General features: G+C 40.0%; 1 protein-coding gene across 1 annotated transcript; it reads left to right on the forward strand.

The window, feature by feature from the left end:
- The first annotated feature begins 11998 nt into the window (after positions 1 to 11998).
- Positions 11999 to 17551, forward strand: LOC107812300 (mitochondrial import inner membrane translocase subunit Tim9). The gene is made up of 2 exons (XM_016637362.2): positions 11999 to 12257; positions 17093 to 17551. Exons 1-2 carry the CDS (start codon positions 12163 to 12165, stop codon positions 17277 to 17279), a joined length of 282 nt encoding a protein of 93 aa, XP_016492848.1. The 5' UTR covers positions 11999 to 12162; the 3' UTR covers positions 17280 to 17551.
- The last annotated feature ends 2969 nt before the right edge of the window (positions 17552 to 20520 follow it).

Below are 20520 nucleotides of genomic sequence, written 5' to 3' on the forward strand. Positions count from 1 at the left end.
GTCGATCCCCTACCATGGGCACCTGGTAAGGCTCAATGTATACTATTTATGACTGACTACTTCTCTAAATGGGTTAAAGGTCAAGCGTTCGAGAAGGTTCGGGAAAAAGAAGTCATCGACTTTATTTGGGACCACATCATATACCAGTTCAGTATATCGGCCGAGATAGTATGTGATAATAGGAAGCAATTCATTGGCAGCAAAGTAAGCAAATTTTTCAAGGACCATATAATCAAGAAGATCTTGTCAACACCCTATCACCCTAGTGGGAACGGGCAGGCAGAGTCGACGAACAAAACAATCCTTCAAAACCTTAAGAAAAGGTTTGTCGATGCCAAAGGGAAATGGAAGGAAATCATGTCCGAAGCCTTGTAGGCATATCACACAACCTCAAAATCCAGTACCGAGGCCACCCCATTTTCGTTGGTCTACAGCGCCGAAGTACTAATACCGGTCGAGGTGGGAGAACCCAGCCTCAGGTTCCGGTATGCAATCGAAGAATCTAACAGTGAGGCCATGAGCACGAGCTTAGAACTACTAGATGAGAGATGCGAGGCAACTCTAGTCCGGCTGGCCACCCAAAAGTAGCGGATAGAAAGATATTACAACCAAATAGCCAATCTCCGACATTTCAACATCGGGGATTTGGTAATAAGAAGAGTAACACCGAACACCCAGAACCCAAACAAAGAGAAGCTAGGACCAAACTGGGAAGGTCTGTATCGAGTCATCAGGATTACCGGTAAAGGTTCTTACAAACTTGAAGCAGGAAACGACACACAACTACCAACCAACCGGAACGTGACCCACTTAAAATGATACTACTGCTAAGGTACACCATCATTCGTTTTCTTTTATTTTGGCTAACACTTGCAGGCAACGGCCGAAGGAGAATGTAGCTGATTAGGCATGAAAGCACGCATTGCACTCTTTTTCTCTTGAACCGATTTTGTCCCAAATGGGTTTTTCCGCAAGGTTTTTAACGAGACAACAATAAATCGTGCTAACTTAGAGTTGAAGACAGGTTTTAAATTGGAGTCAACAGTTGCATCAACAGTATCCAAGTCTACCCAAAGATCGACCTCGAATACTGGGGGCCATAACCCTCGGGTCATGAATTTTAGCAAGGAAGTAAATTCTGTGCTCAAACAGTCTAGGCTCGGTGGTTATGATTCATTGTAAGGGCCAAATAATCAAATGAACCGTACCCGATTAGGTCACACCAAACATTTGTTTGCCTCTTAAAAGTATTGAGCCTAAGGGCTACTCCCACCTGGGAACTATCGAGCCCAAGTGACATCCCTATCTAGGCCTAAAGGGCTACCCCCACTCAGGGACTGCAGTCCTGGATAATTTTAGACGGCTTGGGTTATCGAAACTTGGAGGCTCAAAACCTATTAGGCAGTGCCCAAACCTAAAAGGCTACGGCCACCCTAAAAATGGTTCGGAGACATCTGAAGTCTGTAATCAAAACATAAGGCCTTCAACAAAATTCCAAACCTATTCAAAGGTTACCCTCAGCAAAATTATAGTCTAAAAACATTTAAACAAACATCTTGGGGAAAGCTTTCGGTCATTTCGAGCCCCCATAAGTTTCAAACAAAACTTGTATCAAGGACAAGTCTTGTTCGGACCTCCGAAAAATAACTTATTACTACGCTTTATTCCGTGCTAAGGCATTTGAAATCTTTGTAATTGTATAAAGGATGCTAAAGGTAATATACTTGAAAATTGCCAAAAGGGAAAAATATCTTTATACATTCCAGAATGTCTTTACAAAGGCCAATGAAAACGGCCTCGACAAAATAAATGTCCAAGGTGCAAAAACAAAGACAAAGTTCCTAAGGCACCTATGCCCGATCTTCACCAGAACCAGCCTCGTTACCAGAACCATCAGGGCCTTCTTCATCTTCGGTTTCGTCGGAGCCCTCAGAGCCTTATTCATCCTCGGGTTCAACTAGCTTCTTGGCCTCGACCTCGAGCCTTTTCACCTCCTCGATCTCAGCAGATAGGTCGAAACCTCAGGCATGGATCTCTTCGAGGGTCTCCCTTCGAGACAACCACTTCATGTACTCAACAATGGTTTTCAGACAGGCCTCGGATGCCTCGACATCGGCCCTATACTGGGCCACCATCTCTTCAGCATCGGCGGAGGTTGTGCGCATCTAAGCCTTTGCAGCTTCACATTCACTGCCGAGGTCATCCCTCTCTGCTAGGGACGAGTTTAGTTGAGATCGGAGTTCCTCATTCAGCTGGACTCGCTTATCATCCTTCTTTTTAGCCACTAGGAGTTTAACTTCTACCGATGCCAGCTGTGCCTGGGCGGTCTCCTTCTCCAAAGCTAGCCGGTCCATTTTGCCCTTCTAAACATCGGCCATGGTTTGGACCTCGTTCATTTCAGCTCAGAGTTGATCGATCCGGTCAATCTTCTGTTGAACCTGCAAGGTTTGGTTGTTAGTCGCCATGGCTAAGTTTTTATTGCTAACTTCAAAAACCTTTACCTTTTCGACCAAGTCGGCATGCTCCTTATGATTTGCATCTAGCTTGGACTAGAGATTCTTGACGACCCCTTTGTGTTGCTCGATGAGAAGCTTATACATGTCTCTTTTATCGGCAAGCTCCTTGATCTCAGCCTCGAGCTGGTTAACCTCGGTCCGGTATAGAAGAAAGCTTTTGTAATGGAGTATTGAGGCCTGCGAAAGGGTAAAATAAAGAAGACATAAGAAATATCATGGACTAAGTCAAAGGTCGAAAGATCCTAATGATACCTTACCCGATTCAGTGCCTGCTGCACCTCATTGAACATGCACGGTACTTCCACCTCATTTATTTTTGCCTGGTCTTCTTTGGTCACCAAGCATCGAAGGTGGCTTGCTACTCCCACAGGAGCGGAAAGAACCCGGGCATCCTCCGGGATAGTGATGACTATCGACCTCTTGCGACTAGGATCTACACTCAAGCAGGGAATTAGTTGACTAACTTTGGGCTCGAATTCAGCTCGCCAACTTCTGAATACGACTCCTTTCTCAGCACTTCTAGGTTGCCCAGTCCGGAAAAATCCTCCAAAACGGACGAGTCCACACCGTCAAAAAAGGAACGAAGGAGATCTTCCGCTCCATAAGTCCCTTCATTAGACCTCTCCTTTTGTAACGACCCGGCCGATCGTTTTGAGAATTTAAGTCCCGTCTGGCAGCATAAGTCCCTGAGCAGCTTCGTATTATATGCCTTGACTTACGTGCGTGGTTAAATTCAATTATCAGGTGATTCGAAGTGATTTGGGACATTTAGTCCCTAAATGAGAGTTTAAGTCTTAGAATTTGGACCGTAGTCGGAACTGTATAAAGACGGATCCAGAATGGAATTCTGTCGATTCCGTTAGCTCCGTTGAGTGATTTTGAGCTTAAGAGCTCGTCCGGAATGTGTTTTGGAGGTATGTAGTAGATTTAGGCTTGAATTGGCGAAAGTTAGATTTCCGACGATTTCGATCGATAGTGAAAATTTTGATATCGAGCTCGGAATGGATTTACGAAAGTGGCTGTAGGTTCGTAGTGTCATTTTTGACCTGTGTGCAAAATTGAAGTCATTCAGACGTGGTTTGATAGGTTTCGGCATCGGTTGTAGAAATTTAAAGTTTCAAGTTCTTTAACTTTGAATTGGAGGATGATTAGTGATTTTTAGCGTTAGTTGATGTGATTTGAGGGCTCGACTAAGTTCGTATGGTATTTTAGGATTGGTTGGTAGGTTTGGTTGAGGTCCCGAGGGCCTCGGGTGAGTTTCGGGTGCTTAACGGATTATAAGTTTGATTTGTGTTGCTGCTAAGTCTTCAAGCTTCTGGTATTTTTGCACATGCGGTGAAGAGACCGCAGGTGCGGGAGTGCACGTGCGGAGAGTCAAGCGCAGAAGCGGAAAAGTGGAGGAGTTTCAGGGGTCGCAGGTGCGAGAAAAATTTTGCATCTGTGATGCCCGCGGATGCGAAGATGGAAGCGCAGGTGCGAGAAGAGCTGGACTTGGCAGTCTCCGCAGGTGCGGAGAATTTGTGCGCATCAGTGGACTCGCATGTGCAGAGATGGAAGCGCAGATGCAAGAATTGAGAGTTGGCCTTGGGTCGCATGTGCGAGGAAGTTCCGCATTTGCGATGCTCGTGGATGCGCAGAAGTCTCGCAGGTGCGGAGACTGTGGGAGTTAGTGACTTCCGCAGGTGTGACTGGTTGGACCGCAGGTGCGGTAGGCGCAAGTGCGAGAAATGATCGCAGGTGCGAGGATCGCTGGGCAGAAAGGGGTTGGAATCGAGGGTTAGTTCATTTTCACTCCATTTTTTATTTTTAGCTCGGGAGAAGGCAATTCTTCTTTGGGACTTTCAGAGGAATCTTGTGGGTAACGATTTCTTACTCGAATTTGGTTTTATTGCATTAATCTATAGTTGTTTCTCCATTTAATTTCGGATTTTTGGGGTTGAAATTGGGAAAAATTGAAAGAACTTCTTCAATAAAGATTTTGAGTTTCGAAGGGGGATTTGTGGTCGGATTTGAGTAATTCTTATATGGTCGGACTCGTGAGTGAATGGGTGTTCGTATTTTGTGATTTTTACTCAATTTCGAGATGTGGGCCCAGGTCGACTTTTTAGGGCAAATTTCGGAATTTTTATTAAAATATTGATTTCATTGATTAGATAAGTCTATTATTGTTGTATTCATGTTATGCAATTGTGTTTGGCTAGATTTGGGCCATTAGGAGCCGGATATTCGTGGAAAGGCATTGTGACCGATTGTTTGAGCTTGGTTCGAGGTAAGTATCTTGCCTAACCTTGTGTGGGGGACTTCCCCTTAGGATTTGAGTCTTCTATGTTGATTGTAGTCCGTGTACACGAGGTGACGAGTGCATGCACATACTTATTTGTGGAAACTTGGCTTTTTAGGGTTCTTAGGTCCTTGTATTTATTGAATATGCAGTTATTCTTGTTATGATTATATATCTTAATTCTAGATTCACATCTACCTGCTTAATTAGAATCAATTGCTTCATGATCCACTATTATTGTTACTTGATTCATATATGCCTTAGCTGAAACTGTTATCTCTTTTATAGCCATGCTATCTTTTCATAACTGCTTATCTTTATTTGGAATTTATATTATTTTATCATATAATTGTTCAGTCTTAATTGAGGTTATGATTATTTTTTCGCTGTTTATCCTTAATTGAATTGTTGAATATCCTTCGTAATTTCCTCAACCTTAAAAGAAGTTTAGATATCCTATATCTTAGTCGACTTGTTTTATTTGGCATTATTTGATTCATGTTAGCTTCCTTGTTGTTGAAGTGTATATTGTGGGATCGTTGCTACACATTAGTTTTCCCTTTGTTGAGTTGTTCTCTTTACGCCTAGCATTCTTTACTGTGGTTATTCCTTGTGAATTGGTTCTACCATTTCTTTGTGAATTAAAGTTCTTGAGTTGATTTACTTGTCGTACTTTATATTATTGTCATTGTTGCTGTTGTACTTGTTGTGGTGATGCACAGGGTTTCTACCATGCGGTTGTTATTATTGTGATGCACGAGGTTTCTGCCGTGCGATTGTTATTATGGGGTTGCACGAGGTTTCTGCCGTGCTATTGTTACCATTGATATTTGCACATGCGGCGTGACAAGGCGGTATATGTATATATATATATATATATATATATATATATATATATATATATATATATATATATATATGTGTGTGTGTGTGTGTGTGTGGTATATGGGGGGGGTTGCGTATGTGGCGAGACAAGGTGGGAACATTATTATGCACATGTGGTGAGACAAGGCGAGTATTTATGTTACTATTGCACATGTGGCGAGACAAGGTGGGCTGTGTCAGGGGTTGATTTGTGATGATTTGTGGCCTGGGGGCATTCTTGTTGTTGATATTTGTATAGTGGTATATGTACCTGTGTAAGCTTTATCTTGTGAAAGCTGTGAGAAAATATTCTACATGATGTCCGTTCTTTTTCCTTATGCTTAATTGCTGATATAGACTATGGTAGTACACTTGCACAAGCATACACGTAGTTAAGCACTCTTATCGGATAAGAGGTGTTCTTGATATTGTTGAGCATATATGCTCACCCATGTTTACTTGCCTTCTATATAAGAATGACTCTATTGGCACGTGAGTCGTCAGTGTAGTTATGAGATGTTATGGGGGTACATGATGCCAAGTGTTAGAGTTCAGGTATTGAGACCCGTAAGTTATGATTTGTCCGAGGTTTGGTACCTCGTGGAGTTGCTGACTAAAACCTGATGTAAAAGCGGTTGTAGTTGCTGAGTTATTATTTGTCCTTGCTGTATTTGTGAATCCGGATTTAGGTTGTGTTCCATTCACCTTTATGTGTCATTTTCATGATATTTCGCTGATACTTGTTGTTTTCTTCCTTATTGCCATTACTGTACTGTGAGCCATATTGCATAGTCTTTATGTAGACATCATACTTCTGTTGTTCATGTACTTATATCTGTTCAGTTTATTAGACCAGTGGGTGTCTTGACTGTTCCTCGTCACTACTCCACAGAGGTTAGTCTTGATACTTACTGGGCACCGCTGTGGTGTGTTCATGCTACTCTTCTGCATATTTTGTTTTTGTGCAGATCCGGGTAATTGTTCGTTAGCTAGCTGTGTGGACTGTTGCTGCGGAGACTCAAGGTAAACCTGCCGCTGCGTTCGCAGGCTTCGGAGTCACCTTTAACTTTTTGTTTTGCACTGTTTATTCTTATTTCTAGACAGTTGTATTTAGAAGTTTTCTAGCAAACACTATGTAGAGCTTATGACTTGTACTACCAGTTTTGGGAATCGTAAAAGTTTCTATTTAAATAATGTTGTTTTTTTAAATTATTGTTAGGCTTACCTAGTCCCTAAGACTAGGTGCCATCACGATGCCTGAGGTGGGATTTTGGGTCGTGACACCTTTCCCGCTCGGGCCTCATCGAGCATAGACTCGGTATAAGAAGGCGACCTTGAAATATCTATTACACCGAGTGCCTCCTTCGGGGCGTAGCTGGCATCCCAATAAGTCTCGACCTCAGTCTCCTCATCGACCCTACGGGCCTAAGAGGGATCAGCCTCATGGATCTTCTCTTCAACTGATCCTCACTCCTCGGGGGATGTCGGCCTATGGGCCACGAAAAAATCATCTTTTTCGGGCTCATCCCCGAGCCGATAAAGCGAATCCGAGTCGGATGCTCAAGAGATAGAATATTCCTTTGGCTTATGGGACAACCTTTTCTTTGGCTTCTTCTTATCTGAGCTCGGGGAGCCCGGGGCCTTCCTTTTCTTCTTTTCTCCTGCTGCAGCCCCAGGCTTCCCCAAGCGGAGGGGTTAATGATCAATGGTCTTAGGCAAACCTACAAAAGGAAAAGTGAAGAAAAGAGGGTTAATATGACATGAATGGGAGAGCCAGATGTTACCTATTCGAGGAAGGGTTTGACCGTGAGAACGGGCCTCCAAGCGGCCCCTCAAGAGTTTGTGTCATGAGCACTCGGAATAAGGCATCTGTGAACAAATGCCCTCGATCCACTCCTCTGCTATCGACTAGTTGATTGCACGGTTATGTGTCGTATTAGTTTCAGTTCAGGGTATACTGATGAATCATTTATGACTTGCAGAGGTCGAGATCGAGGATGACTCGGGTAAAGGAATTTCTGGACATAAGTTGTATTACACTCTATGGTTACAGGAGGACCATAAAATAATTGAGTGGTTATTCACGAAGAATGTAGTGTACATGGAGCGGGAATTTGTTCGGTAGCGTAGGAGTGTGGGTTACTCTTTATTTCCCTTGGGTGTTGGTGTGCTAATGAGGCACAAGTCATTTCGGTCCATTTGGTCGGTTAATACGAGATTTGAGTAGAGTGAATGACTCTCAAGAATGGTTCCAATGGATTCAAGTTTTTATATATAGGGCTAGAAAACTGGGAGTTGCATTGAACAGTGTCGAGACTCGTGACATTTTATATCATTATGAATTATGCATTTCAGTATCAAGAAGGTGAAGGAAACAATTTTAGGTTCACATAAAGTCTCATCGGAGTAAGCATTTTGGTTGTGGAACCTTTAGGATACATAAAAAGGGAATTCAGCGGCTTATAAGCCTTAGGGCGGTGTGATTCTATGCTAGCATTCGTGGGGCAAGTTTTAGTTAAGGATAGTAGTGTTCTAACAAGGAAAAAGTAGCAATTTGAAGGCAATTTGGAAAAGACTTGGATAAATAGGATAGCTCAGTAGTAGGTTGGGTTAGCACCGAAATGGGTGTGATCGGTACTTTGGGTACTTATGACGTGGCTAGTATTTACAGGTGTTTCGTGGCAATGCTCTCGGATTTGGCAACCTGTGTGGCTTGGTGGAGTTAGAGGAATTCAGTTCAGATAGCTTGGTTATTTGAAAATAGATTTTAAAATATTCATGATGGTTTCTACCATGGTTTGAACCGGATATTTTCTACCGGTGTACGGAACGTGTTGTGTTATGATTTCCTCCAAGAAAGAATCAAGAAAGAGGTTTCTGACTAATAAGGTATGTAATTTGCTAGTGACTCAGTGTTGATAATGGAATTCTTGTGCTTGTCACATGATGGCATAATAGATGTAGTGTGGTGTGCGGGAATAAGATTTATATGTACAAGGTCATAGTTCAGTTTTGAAGGGAAGGACATAAATTCTTAGGCAGTATGGACGATTTCAGATGACTAGGTAAATGATATTACTATTTGGTATGGCGTGATGAGAGTGTACATTTCATAAGGGGCAGTGTGTTTTGATTTATGGGTACTTCGCTGGTATTGCGACACTCTCCTGGTTGATCGACTGCTCATTTTCAAATTTTTGCCAGGTGGACGGAAGAATTTTTAAAGTATTTCTCGTGAGATGATTGTGTGTGAGAGAGGTGTTAGGCATTCGGGCGGAGGAGGTGGAATCAAATATGGTAGTTTGTGTATTCTATGGAATTGGAGATTATTTCATGGTTGTGGACTGTGAAGTTCTGTCCGGAGCTAGCCAGATGATAGGATGTGTTATGATTCAGTCATTGTGGACTTTCGGAGGTTATTTATCTATTGGTGGCTGACCAGAGTTGATTTGGGTCCCATTGGTAGGCCCAATTAGGATGTGTATTCTACACCGAGCCGGATTGGTTGGCTCCATACTGCTATTATTGAAGGATGTGTCATTCGGTTGATGTGAAGCTTATTCGTGTTCTGAAATGATTTGTGAGGATATTTATGGGATCAGGCTGCACGCCGCAGCGTGTTTGATATAGGCCGAGGGCCTGAGTGATTTATGCCATGATTTGGCTTGATATAGCGCTTGGGCTGAAGGAGCCCCTCCGGAGTCTGTACACACCCCTAGTGAGCGCAGATACCTATTGAGTGTGAGTGCCGAGTGCTGAATGACTGGGAGGCATGAGTGATTGTGAGGTATGCCCGAGTGGCATGAGTGATTGTGAGGTATGCCCAAGTGGCATGAGTGATTGTGAGGGATGCCCGAGTGGCTTGAGTGATTGTGAGTATGCCCGAGAGGCATGAGTGACTGTGAGGTTTGCCCGAGGGGCTGTATATGAGTGATGTTTTGCCCGAGGGGTTGTTCATGATTTCATCATTTTTGCTCACTTTGCATTGAGCCTCTGTTTGAAAACTGTTGAAAAATATCTTTAAATGATTTTTTTTTCTGGAGCTAGGTTTAAACGAGATGTTTTGATTCAAACCCTGATTTTAAAAGCATGTGGTATTTTATTGAGATTTCATTATATGAACTTTATATTCTTTATTGCTCGTCACTACTGCTCAGTCTTTATTTATTTTTGTTACTTACTGAGTTGGCGTACTCACGTTACTCCCTGCACTTTGTGTGCAGATTTAGGCGTATTTGGACACGGTAGCGGCTATTGACTATTCCGGTTGTAGATTTTTCCCGCGGATAGCAAGGTAGCTGCCTGGCGATCGCAGCCCTGCTCTTCTCTCTCTTATCTTCCTTTAGTTATATTTAGCTATTTTCTAGGCTGAGTTAGTCTTGATATTGTTAGACAGATTGTAGTAGATGCTTATGACTAGTGACATCCCGATGTCGGGCTTTTCTTTTCTGCACTTTTATTTTGATTTGAACTCCTTTACGAAGGTATTTACGCTAAATAGCCTTGAAATTATCTTTGAAATGAAGATATCAGTTTGTTTTGGAATGAGTCGGCTTGCCTAGTTCCACGATAGGCGCCATCATGACAGGTTAGGTTTTTGGGTCATGACACTTCGTGCCATTTCGCATTCAGGGATGACATGCTGATGGCTGACGCGTGTTTGAAATCATGACGACACGACTGGCGGGACGTTTCAGATTCTTTGTCATTTCTGTCACGGCATATTGAAGAAGGGATCAAAGTGCATATGTCGTTTCTCGTCGTTTCAGTAAACTTACTCTCTAAGAAACGAGGGGACTATCTGTATACGGGTGAAACCGAGCCCGTGGGACACCTCGGTTCTCGATGGAGTAAACGGAGCAGAGACATGATCGTAAGAAATCGAAATCGGGGCAAGGAGCCCCTCAAGTCGGGATCCGGGCGAAACACGCGCCCTTGGAAGAATCGGGGCCACATCCCCTAGGTCCGATTCGAACCCTAAAACTTCGGAGAGCATTACCAGATAATCAAGAACGACTAGAAAAGGGTTGTGATATCCGCGCCCAGCCGGATGTCACGGCGTGAATCTCGGCACGTATCGACAGAAAATCTATGATTAGCAAAACAGAAGATTTTTACCTTTTATGGAATTGTACTTAGGGTAAAACTCCCCTACTATATAAAGGAGAGTCTGGCTATTCATTAGGTATAGTAACACGCATATTAAGGCAATATATTTTTATTTTCTCTGTTATTCAAAATTCTTACTTTTGTTCATGAGTTCTTCATTGTTGTGAGCCCGGGATCGAAGGCAGATATTGCATTAAGCTGTTACTGAGTCCGGGATCACTCCCCTTAATTGGTTTGACAATTTATTACATCCTTTATCTGTTTAATCTAACGATTTTTATCATTTGTATTAAATTAATCCGCATGTCCTTAAAAACACATATAAATTCAATTGTTATCCGTTTTTGAAGGTAAACAAACTAAAAAAATACAAGAATACTCATATTCATTTGTAAAACAAAGTCTTCTTGTAAGCGAGCTTTTTAGATTTATTAAATACTTAAGTTAATGTTAATTTCTATGTATTGTCAAAAATGTGACTTAAATCAATCGATTAGAAGTGCAAAAGAAGCTGAATAGAATAAAGATTTGAAGAATCAATTAAAAAGTTCACAATGCTATGAAATATTATAATTATATTAGCGGATGTCTATGACGGCTAAAGAAGTTACTCCCACTGCTCTTCTCCATTAACCTCCCACTACTTCTTACCATTATGGTTGTAACTCCCACACCTCCATAACCTCCTTCATGATCTTCCCCCATGATCTCAATAGTTAATACCATGTTCATGACATCCCTTTGTATTACCTAAATATCATCATATAAATAGAGGGTTTGAGCATCACATTGTATACACTTGAATACATGGAAGAAATAAGAATCACTCATCTCTTGCTCCCTATATTCTTGTCTAACTTGTTTTATATTATTACTTTGAGCTAAGTTTCTTAATACACAATAAGCTCAAACCGAAAAATTAAGGACTCTTTTGTCCATGAGTTGTTTTCCCTTTTTTCGTTTTTTTTTTCAAAAACTAAAAAGTGATTTTGACCATTTTTTTTTAGTTTTTCAGGAAAACTCACAAAACTATAACTTTTTTTTTTTTTTTTTTTAAGTGAAATGCATTTTAATTTTTATGCCCAAACACCTACTAAGTCAAATAAGTGAACCACAGGAAGACCCATTTACGTTTTATCATAAAACAAAAACCGAACCAAAAAAGCAACCTACCAATAAAGAAATAGGGGAGGAGTGCAAATTCAGAAAGCAGGAGGGTCTAAAAGAAACTTAAGTGTTAACCCATCTCGCAAGTCACAACAATTACAAGTATTAGGGTTTATTGAAAGGGGTTTTTCATGTTAAGGTAAACAACTGCTGCTACTGGTTATAGTTCAGCCCTAGCAGAAATCAGAGTTGCATATTTGTGGTGGTAAATCAAGAAGACAAAAAATGGACAAAAGCATGTTAGGTGATTTGGATAATCTTCCTGAAGCAGACAAGCTTAAAATGGCTTCTATGATTGACCAGCTCCAAATCCGTGACAGGTTCTTCTTTTTGTTCCATTCTTTTAATTTAGTACATGTTTTGATGTTTAGGTTTGAATCTGTTGATACAGTTGAAAGTAAAGTGGAAAAAGGAATGTTAAAAAATGGTTTAATTGTATGGTGTTGGTGATATTGTATTCTTGATTTTCTTTGCTGAGTTGATACCGTAACATGGACCAAAAAAGCAGAATATATAGCTTAATCACTCAGAAAAGTGATAAAAGAATTTGTCTTTACTTGCTGAAAGAACCCATTTTTCTTCATATACTTACCAAAAAGGTTTAATTTTTTCTTTCTTTCATGGAGTATAATAAAGCCTCTTAGAAAAAAATGTCAATTGAGCTGGAAGTTGTTTTCTTGAAAAGGCTATTTTGCCGGGGTTCACTGGGGGGATGGTGGGTATATATAGCTATCAACACTAGCTAAAAGTTATTGTAGAAGTAGGTGACCACACATTTGCTGACTGTTAGAGAATCTCGAACCTCTTGCATCACAGGCGTATCCAGGATTTTAATACCATGGGTGAACTATTATCTTTAAGATAGATGTTTGGTTCTATTATATAAAATTTTATGGTGACAGCAAATTGTATTAATACTATATTCGCAAAAAATATTATTCACTTTACAATTGTCCTCGACGAGTTTTTATACTATGGAAAAGGTCAATAATAACATCATTACTTACAGTTTTAGATATCTCATGCTCTATATAGCAAACTAAACAATCATTCAAAAAAGTTTTTAAAAGCAGCGCTTATTATTGAGCAGGTGGTTTTGCTGCTTTGAATCCACAAAGAGCCTCAGAGCTAATAGAGATGAGTCATGAGTACTTTGTTTTTAGGTATTTCAATGTTTTTGTACTCAAAAGAATGATTAATAGAAGAAAATAAAAAGACGTAGACAAAAGGGAATTTAAAAAAAAAAGAGAGTAGAAAAACGTGTTTGCTTGTTAATTGAAAAGAAGGAAATGAGGGATCTGTTGTTAATTGAAAAGGGCATGGGGAATTTATTTATTAATTAATTATAAAAGGTATTAATCAAAAAGAATTGTATGGGGATCGAACACCTGACATTGGGGTCAAAAAGGAGACAAGAGGGGCACTTAGTCACCAATGCACCAAACCAATCACTTGAGCATGGGTGGCCACACATATATTTACCCACATAATTGAAAAAATTATTACTTTATACATAGCCTAGTGAGGGGAGCATGGGTGCATGTACCCCACCTCCCTCCACATAAATCCGTCCCTGCTCTGCATGCTTTGATATCATGTCAAACTATTTGGACCTCGTCTGAAATGTTAAGATGTTAGACTGGTTAGAAGAGGACACATTTATTTGTTTATTTTAGGTTTACAACAACATTCCTGATACTCCAATTTGTTATGGTTCATCGTGTATCAATTTATCGTTGCATCTTTGATTAGGGTCACACAACCTTTTTCTATGTCGTACTACATTTTTGCTCTTCCTAAAGAAAGAACTTTGAAATTCTTTTTCTTTTGTTGAGAATAACAACTTTGAAAGTTTGAATGTTGTATAGCAGAATTGTTGAATGTCTTGCTATTAGCTGAGCTGAGAGCAGCCCAGGGTATGGTAAAATCATTAGGTGAATTCTTTCCATCTGTCAAAGACTTCGTGGACAGAGTTATCCGGTACCTGTGCTGGTGGGAGGTAGCAGTTGCCCTGTAGAATTAGTCGAGGTGCGCACAAGCTTACCCGGATACCACAATTATAAAACAAAAAATAGTAGCCCAGCTGAGAATAATTACAAGTCATAGTAGCCTTCTATTCTTTAGAGCTATCCGCTTCAGAAGTAGCCTTTCATTCGTCATATTCCAATACTTGTGTGTAGCTTTTAATTCAAGAATCCTTCACAAGAAGCTCCATTCCACCTTTTGATGTGGGATCTATGAGGAATCCTAAGCATGGTTTACTGATGGTTTGAAAAAGAATTCTATTTTCTGGCGCTATCCAATAGGCAGTAACCCGTGATTATTTTCTTACCTGCACAAGGTCTAAGTTCTTCTATTGTTACTGCGAAGAACAAATGATAAAGAACTTCTAAACCTCTGAGAATACTTTAGCCAGGGGAGTGGTGCTCATTTTCTTCTCTTTCTTAATCTTGATATGATATTTCTACGACTCAGTGTTATCCTAACACTTTTGACCAAGAAATTCAGTGTTTCAATTCGGAAACTCAGTAGATGTGCCCACTCCTCAAACCTTCTCTGCTTAAATACTAGGCAGACTTACCTTTAGGGTAGGGGGTCACCGGCCCCTGGTAATTTTGGAAAAACTGTATGTATAAATGTATATATATCTTAAATAACAGGTGTATATTTTGATTGACACCCTAAGACCCAAAGCTTAGGCAACTGCATTGGTCGATTTGGGGGAGCATCTTGACTTTTAGTACTTCTAGGTTTGATTCCCACGTCACTCAAATTTTATTCGATAGTGGTGCCCCGCCACTTTCAAATCCTGGGTCCGCCTCTGATGTTTCAAACTAATGACATGTGCCTACCACACATTCGCTTTAAACTACCTTTGCTATTGAACCAAAGCCATGTGGGCCTTCAACTCTATATTATCTTATAATGTTAAAATTAGGAAAAGAGAGTGTTTCATGTTTCTTTCCTCTATTTAGACTTGCCTATATGGGTTTAATATATAAGTAGGATTCAGGAAGTCTACTGGTATGGTGATGAGCTAGTTAATGCTGATGTCTACTTGGCAAGCCATGAGCATTTTTTTTTTTTGTTTTGGTAAGTATATTTAGATGTTAAAATCAGCACTTAGGAAAGTGCTGCACCAAAAGTCAGCAAAAGAAACAAAAGAGAAGAGAAAAAGGAAACACTTTGGCTATCTATATGAAAGATTCAATGAACTACAATCCTTTCAATTACTGCTTAGTTGGAGTAGGTGTTGTTTAACTGTACAACATACACACATAGTTGCTGATAAGTCTTCATAAGCTACTTGGAGCATACTGGTGATGAAGCTAGAGAAAGCTAAACACGCCCAGAAAGGGAGAAAGAAGCAACTGATGATAGGAGCAGGGCTTCAAAATAATAAGGTTGTCAAGGGAGTCATATTGTTTATAAAGAAAGCACACTTGGGGTGCGTGTAGGTGAATTTCGAGTATTAGCGCAATGCAAGTCTAGGCTCAATACTTAAAACGCAAATAAAATAGTTGCTGATAAGTCTTCAGCAACATACACACATAGTTGCTGATAAGTCTTCATAAGCTACTTGGAGCATACTGGTGATGAAGCTAGAGAAAGCTAAACACGTCCAGAAAGGGAGAAAGAAGCAACTGATGATAAAAGCAGGGCTTCAAAATAATAAGGTTGTCAAGGGAGTCATATTGTTTATAAAGAAAGCGCACTTGGGGTGCGTGTAGGCGAATTTCGAGTATTAGCGCAATGCAAGTCTAGGCTCAATACTTAAAACGCAAATAAAATAGTTGCTGATAAGTCTTCATAAGCTACTTGGAGTATACTGGTGATGAAGCTAGAGAAAGCTAAACACGCCCAGAAAGGGAGAAAGAAGCAACTGATGATAGGAGCAGGGCTTCAAAATAATAAGGTTGTCAAGGGAGTCATATTGTTTATAAAGAAAGCGCACTTGGGGTGCGTGTAGGCGAATTTCGAGTATTAGCGCAATGCAAGTCTAGGCTCAATACTTAAAACGCAAATAAAATAGTTGGCCAGCCTTATACTCGAGTAATAAGTTAGTTTAAGTATTATGTCGCTTTGGATTGCTCTCCTTTTCATGATGGTATGATGATCTATGCATGGTTTTGTGATGAGAAACCATGTAGGATGAGACTCTAGTTTAGATCCTAAAACCACAACATGCTCAGAGTTGTAGGTACTGAAGGCTTCACATGCTTGCATTTTCTGGGTCACGTTTGAATCAAGAAGACAAGAACTATGTTTTCTTAATATTCGAGTACTTAAGATTTCTTTAGCTCGCCTTGGCATGGCGAGGATGCCTGTTCTGCAATTTGGAAAAAGTGTTAGGTAAAGACGCTGCGTCTTTGCAATAGCGTTTGTTAATGACACTGTTTGCTGACTGCTGAGGCATTTCAACTATTCTTTACCGGACTTTTTACTAATGTCTCATGTAGCTGATTTAGCTAATTTTTTTCTCAGGAAAGCTTCTTCTTTTTTTGTTTTTTGTTTTTCCACCCATCATTTCATTTAAAAAGAGGAATTACTTTAGTTTAATGAATTTTTATAAAAGCACTTCCTTGGAAAAGCGCAACATGAAAGCTCTCCTCAACAGCCCTTAATATATCTTGCCCAAAGAGGTGCAATATTTATTGTAAGGGGAGGTCCTTCTCAACACTCTACTGGTGCCTTTAGTAAGTCAGTCAGATAATAAAATAACTAAATGAAAACATTTGGGAGGTTATCTGAATTTTTTGCAAATCATCTTTTACTGCTTGCATGTAATATGGTTAATGTAGCAAAAGATACTGTCTAAAATGTTTTCTATGCGATGAAGACAATCTTAAGTTGGTTTTCATCATTCAATTGTCCATCCCTTTTTTTGAGATTTCCAACTTGCAGTTTTCTTCCCCTTGTTTTCAATACCAATTCTATTCCAATGATGCATGCTCGTGTCGTTGTCGGTTCTAGGATCTACTGAATTTGACAAGTTAAATGATACATCATGATGATTGTAAGACTGAAGATTTTAGATGTAGTGTAAATTTTGTGGGAGTATAACTAAAATATCTCATAATTCACTTAATTTGCTTCATGATTTACAGTATTATAGCTCTAAAACATCATCTCATGTTGTCTTAAATCACTGCAGCTTGAGAATGTATAATTCCCTGGTGGAAAGATGTTTCACGGCCTGTGTAGACACTTTCAAACGTAAAAGTTTAGACAAACAAGAGGAGACCTGTATTACGCGATGTGCTGAGAAGTTCTTGAAGCATTCAATGCGTGTTGGTATGAGGTTCGCAGAGCTTAACCAAGGTGCAGCCACACAAGATTAAGATGATTCCTATTATATGCATGCAATTCAACTTCTCCATTGCATGAAGTATTTATCTTCTTTAAAGAGTTTCTTGAGTCTTGACAAGGAAAAGGAGCAGAAGTTCCTAACACAACCTTTATTTTTTATATTTTAACACATTTCCCAGCAAAGAGGTATTACTAAAATGTTTCTTTTGTTTCTCAAATCCAGGAATTCTGGAGTTAGAATGAGTTTTTAGTAACTTGAATTTAGTCTTGTGACTATATTGAAGAGCACTTGCAGTTAAAATTGCATTCTTTTTGTGGCTGTGTGTGAGAAAATAATGTGGTAACCTACTTGCTCCCTAATGAATTACTCAAGAGACCTTTGTTCCTTCTTGTTGGCTACTCTAAAATGGTTCCCCATGGTAAGCAATTTCATTTTTTTTCCCGAGTAATTACAATGTGTATACCAATTCTTGGCGCACCTAAGGTTGTGGACTAGCAATCAATGAGGTGTGTGAAAATTATGGAAAATTATATATCTTTTTAATTCTGTCAAAAATTAATTTTACGGTATAGATGCTTATGACCTCCCCTCCATGCCGTGCGGTAGTGATTACGACCTTTACCTGAGTACGACCTTTACCTGAGGTTCAATCCCATTTACCTGAGGTTCAATCCCAGCAGAGACTGATAAAGATATTTATATATTTGTTGGGTGATTTTTTTTCATTTGCCTAAACTTTAGTGTGCGGAGTTACCTATTGTGCTTGTGGAGGTAATAATTATCCGGTTGAATAGTTAAGGTGCGCAAATGTGTTATTTAAAATTAATCGGAAAATTCACAATATTTTCTGGTATTAGGCCACAAAATCAACCTCTGATAGGTCACCGGATTAGCTCCCCCGGAGGTGGTTCCTCATTTTCTAGACATGGTCAAAGATGAAACCAATCTTTTTTACTGTAGTTTGGAGCTACAACAACAACAATAACCTAGTGAAATCTCACAAGTGGGATATGGGGAGGGTAATGAGTGCAGATCTTATCCCTACCCCGAGGGAGTAGAAATGGTGTTTTCGAAAGACCCTTTGCTCAAAAAGATGAAAAGTGACAAATACATCAGTAAACCATAGAAAATCGACATAAAAACCATAGAAATAATGACATAAAAACCAGAAAATTGATGCAAAGCAATAACAATAACAAGTAAATAAGGCCGGTACTATGGAAACGGAAGAGTAGTGTGAACACAATATTAACCACTAGCAATCTAAGACGAAACCCAATCAGGCTAGCCTCACACCCGGTACGAAATGGAAAAATGCCCAACTACCTCATAACCTACAACCTTAATGCTTGACCTCCACACCTTCCTATCAAGGGTCATGTCTTCGGAAATCTGAAGCCTCGTCATGTCCTGCCTGATCACCTCTCCCAATACTTCTTAGGCCGCCCTCTACCTTGTCTCGTACCCGCCAAAGCTAACCGCTCACACCTCCTTACTGGGGCATCTGGGCTCCTCCTCCGCACGTGCCCGAACCATCTGAGTCTCACTTTTCGCATCTTGTCATCCATGGGAGCCACACCCACCTTCTCCCGAATAACTTCATTGCTAATCTTATCCATCCTAGTGTGCCCACACATCCACCTCAACATTCTCATTTCTGCTACTTTCATCTTCTGGATATGTGAGTTCTTTTACTCCTGTGATTCAAGTAAAGTGTTTGGGGAAAATCCTACTAGGTAGTAGGTCGTGATTTTTTCACCTTTTGAGCCGGGTATTTTTCACGTAAAATCCTTGTGTTCTTTTATTTTATGCGTTATTTATTCCGAAGCTGTAGTGTAAGGAACGCATAGAATAACCAGGTCCTTCGATAATCCAGTGCACGCGAAAATCATGCACCACACAAATCACCCCCTTCTTATGTGATATTGAAGTATAAAACATCACTTAGACTCAAGGGTCTGTCTCCAAACCTCAAGCCTCTCGTTAACGCCGCCTCACGTCTCATCAATTAGGACTATGTCGTCAGCAAATAACATACACCATGATACCTCACCTTGAATATGGTGTGTCAGTGCGTCCATCACCAGGGCAAATAAGAACGGGTTGAGCCCAGATCCTTGGTGCAACCCATAACAACTGGAAAATGCTCAGAGTCGCCTCCCACTGTCCTAACCCGAATCTTAGCTCCATAGTTTGGAGTTAATGGTTTATTTTTTTATTTTTACATAGTTTTCAAATTTAATAATTTTAATTGAAGCGGACAAATGGTAAACGTCACTTGGCAGGTCATCAAAATTTTGAGTGCCAGAAAAATTAATATTTTGGAGGATAAATTTTCTCGGAAGTGATTTACAATACATTCCCAAATGGTTAATGTACCTTGTTCATTACCCTCTGTCCCAAATGCTTAGCTTACTTATTATTTTTAATTATTTTTTTTTTATTGTCCTCTTTGGCAATTGAAGAAAACGTATCACTTTGCTTTTGTGCAGCCAAATATGCCTGCAAATGACCGTATAACGGGCTGTCTTCTGGAATATCTTCCAGATGAATAGAAGGTGTTGATAAAGATTCGCCTTTGAGGGATATCTTCTCATTAACTAAACTCGTTCTTCCCATTTGTATTATTGGGGAGTTTGACGAGGATCCGTATGACGATCCTTGAGAATATGATTTTCCTGGGGATGATCTTCCTGAAATTGAGATTGTAATTTATAAAATTCATCATCATCACAAGTACATGTATTACCTTTGCAAGCTGTACAAGTATTATCAATATTTTTATCACTATCAGATAAATCAAGTAAATCGATTTCAGCTTCAGATTCTGACTTAGAATTATAATCAGATTCTGATCCAGAAGTGTATAACAAACCATAAACCTTATCACGTAACTCATCATCTAGTTCTAGCACTACTCTTATTGGCTTTGCCTTAGTGGCTCCGTCTAGCAAGCCGTGAACCTTAGCCCGTAAAATGTGTTGAAAAAGGACATCTTCTTTCACGGTTAGAATCGCTAGACACATGGGCTCAATAAGAGTATGTATTAGATTAAGACAGGCCCCTTGCTCGAGTAAAAGGTTAGACCTTCCATACAGTCAGCAAACTATATGAAAATTCTGGTATATTTTGGTTCTTAAATCCTTATTGGCCGTGCGGACTACCACCAGCCTTTAAACTTAAGGATACTAAATTAGCTAGATTGGGATGGCCGTGAGGATTACCGCCCGCCTACCAGATCCTGTTAAGATGGTATCAGAGCCTAGGAACTT

Source organism: Nicotiana tabacum, chromosome 2 (genome assembly GCF_000715075.1).
Source record: "Nicotiana tabacum cultivar K326 chromosome 2, ASM71507v2, whole genome shotgun sequence".
Classification (NCBI taxonomy): domain Eukaryota; kingdom Viridiplantae; phylum Streptophyta; class Magnoliopsida; order Solanales; family Solanaceae; genus Nicotiana; species Nicotiana tabacum.

Excerpts from the sequence above, each read along its gene's own strand:
- LOC107812300 (XM_016637362.2), top strand. The coding sequence starts at position 12,163 with ATGGACAAAAGCATGTTAGGTGATTTGGATAATCTTCCTGAAGCAGAC. Across the intron at positions 12,258-17,092 it reads CAGCTCCAAATCCGTGACAG|CTTGAGAATGTATAATTCCC; the intron begins GTTCTTCTTTTT and ends AAATCACTGCAG.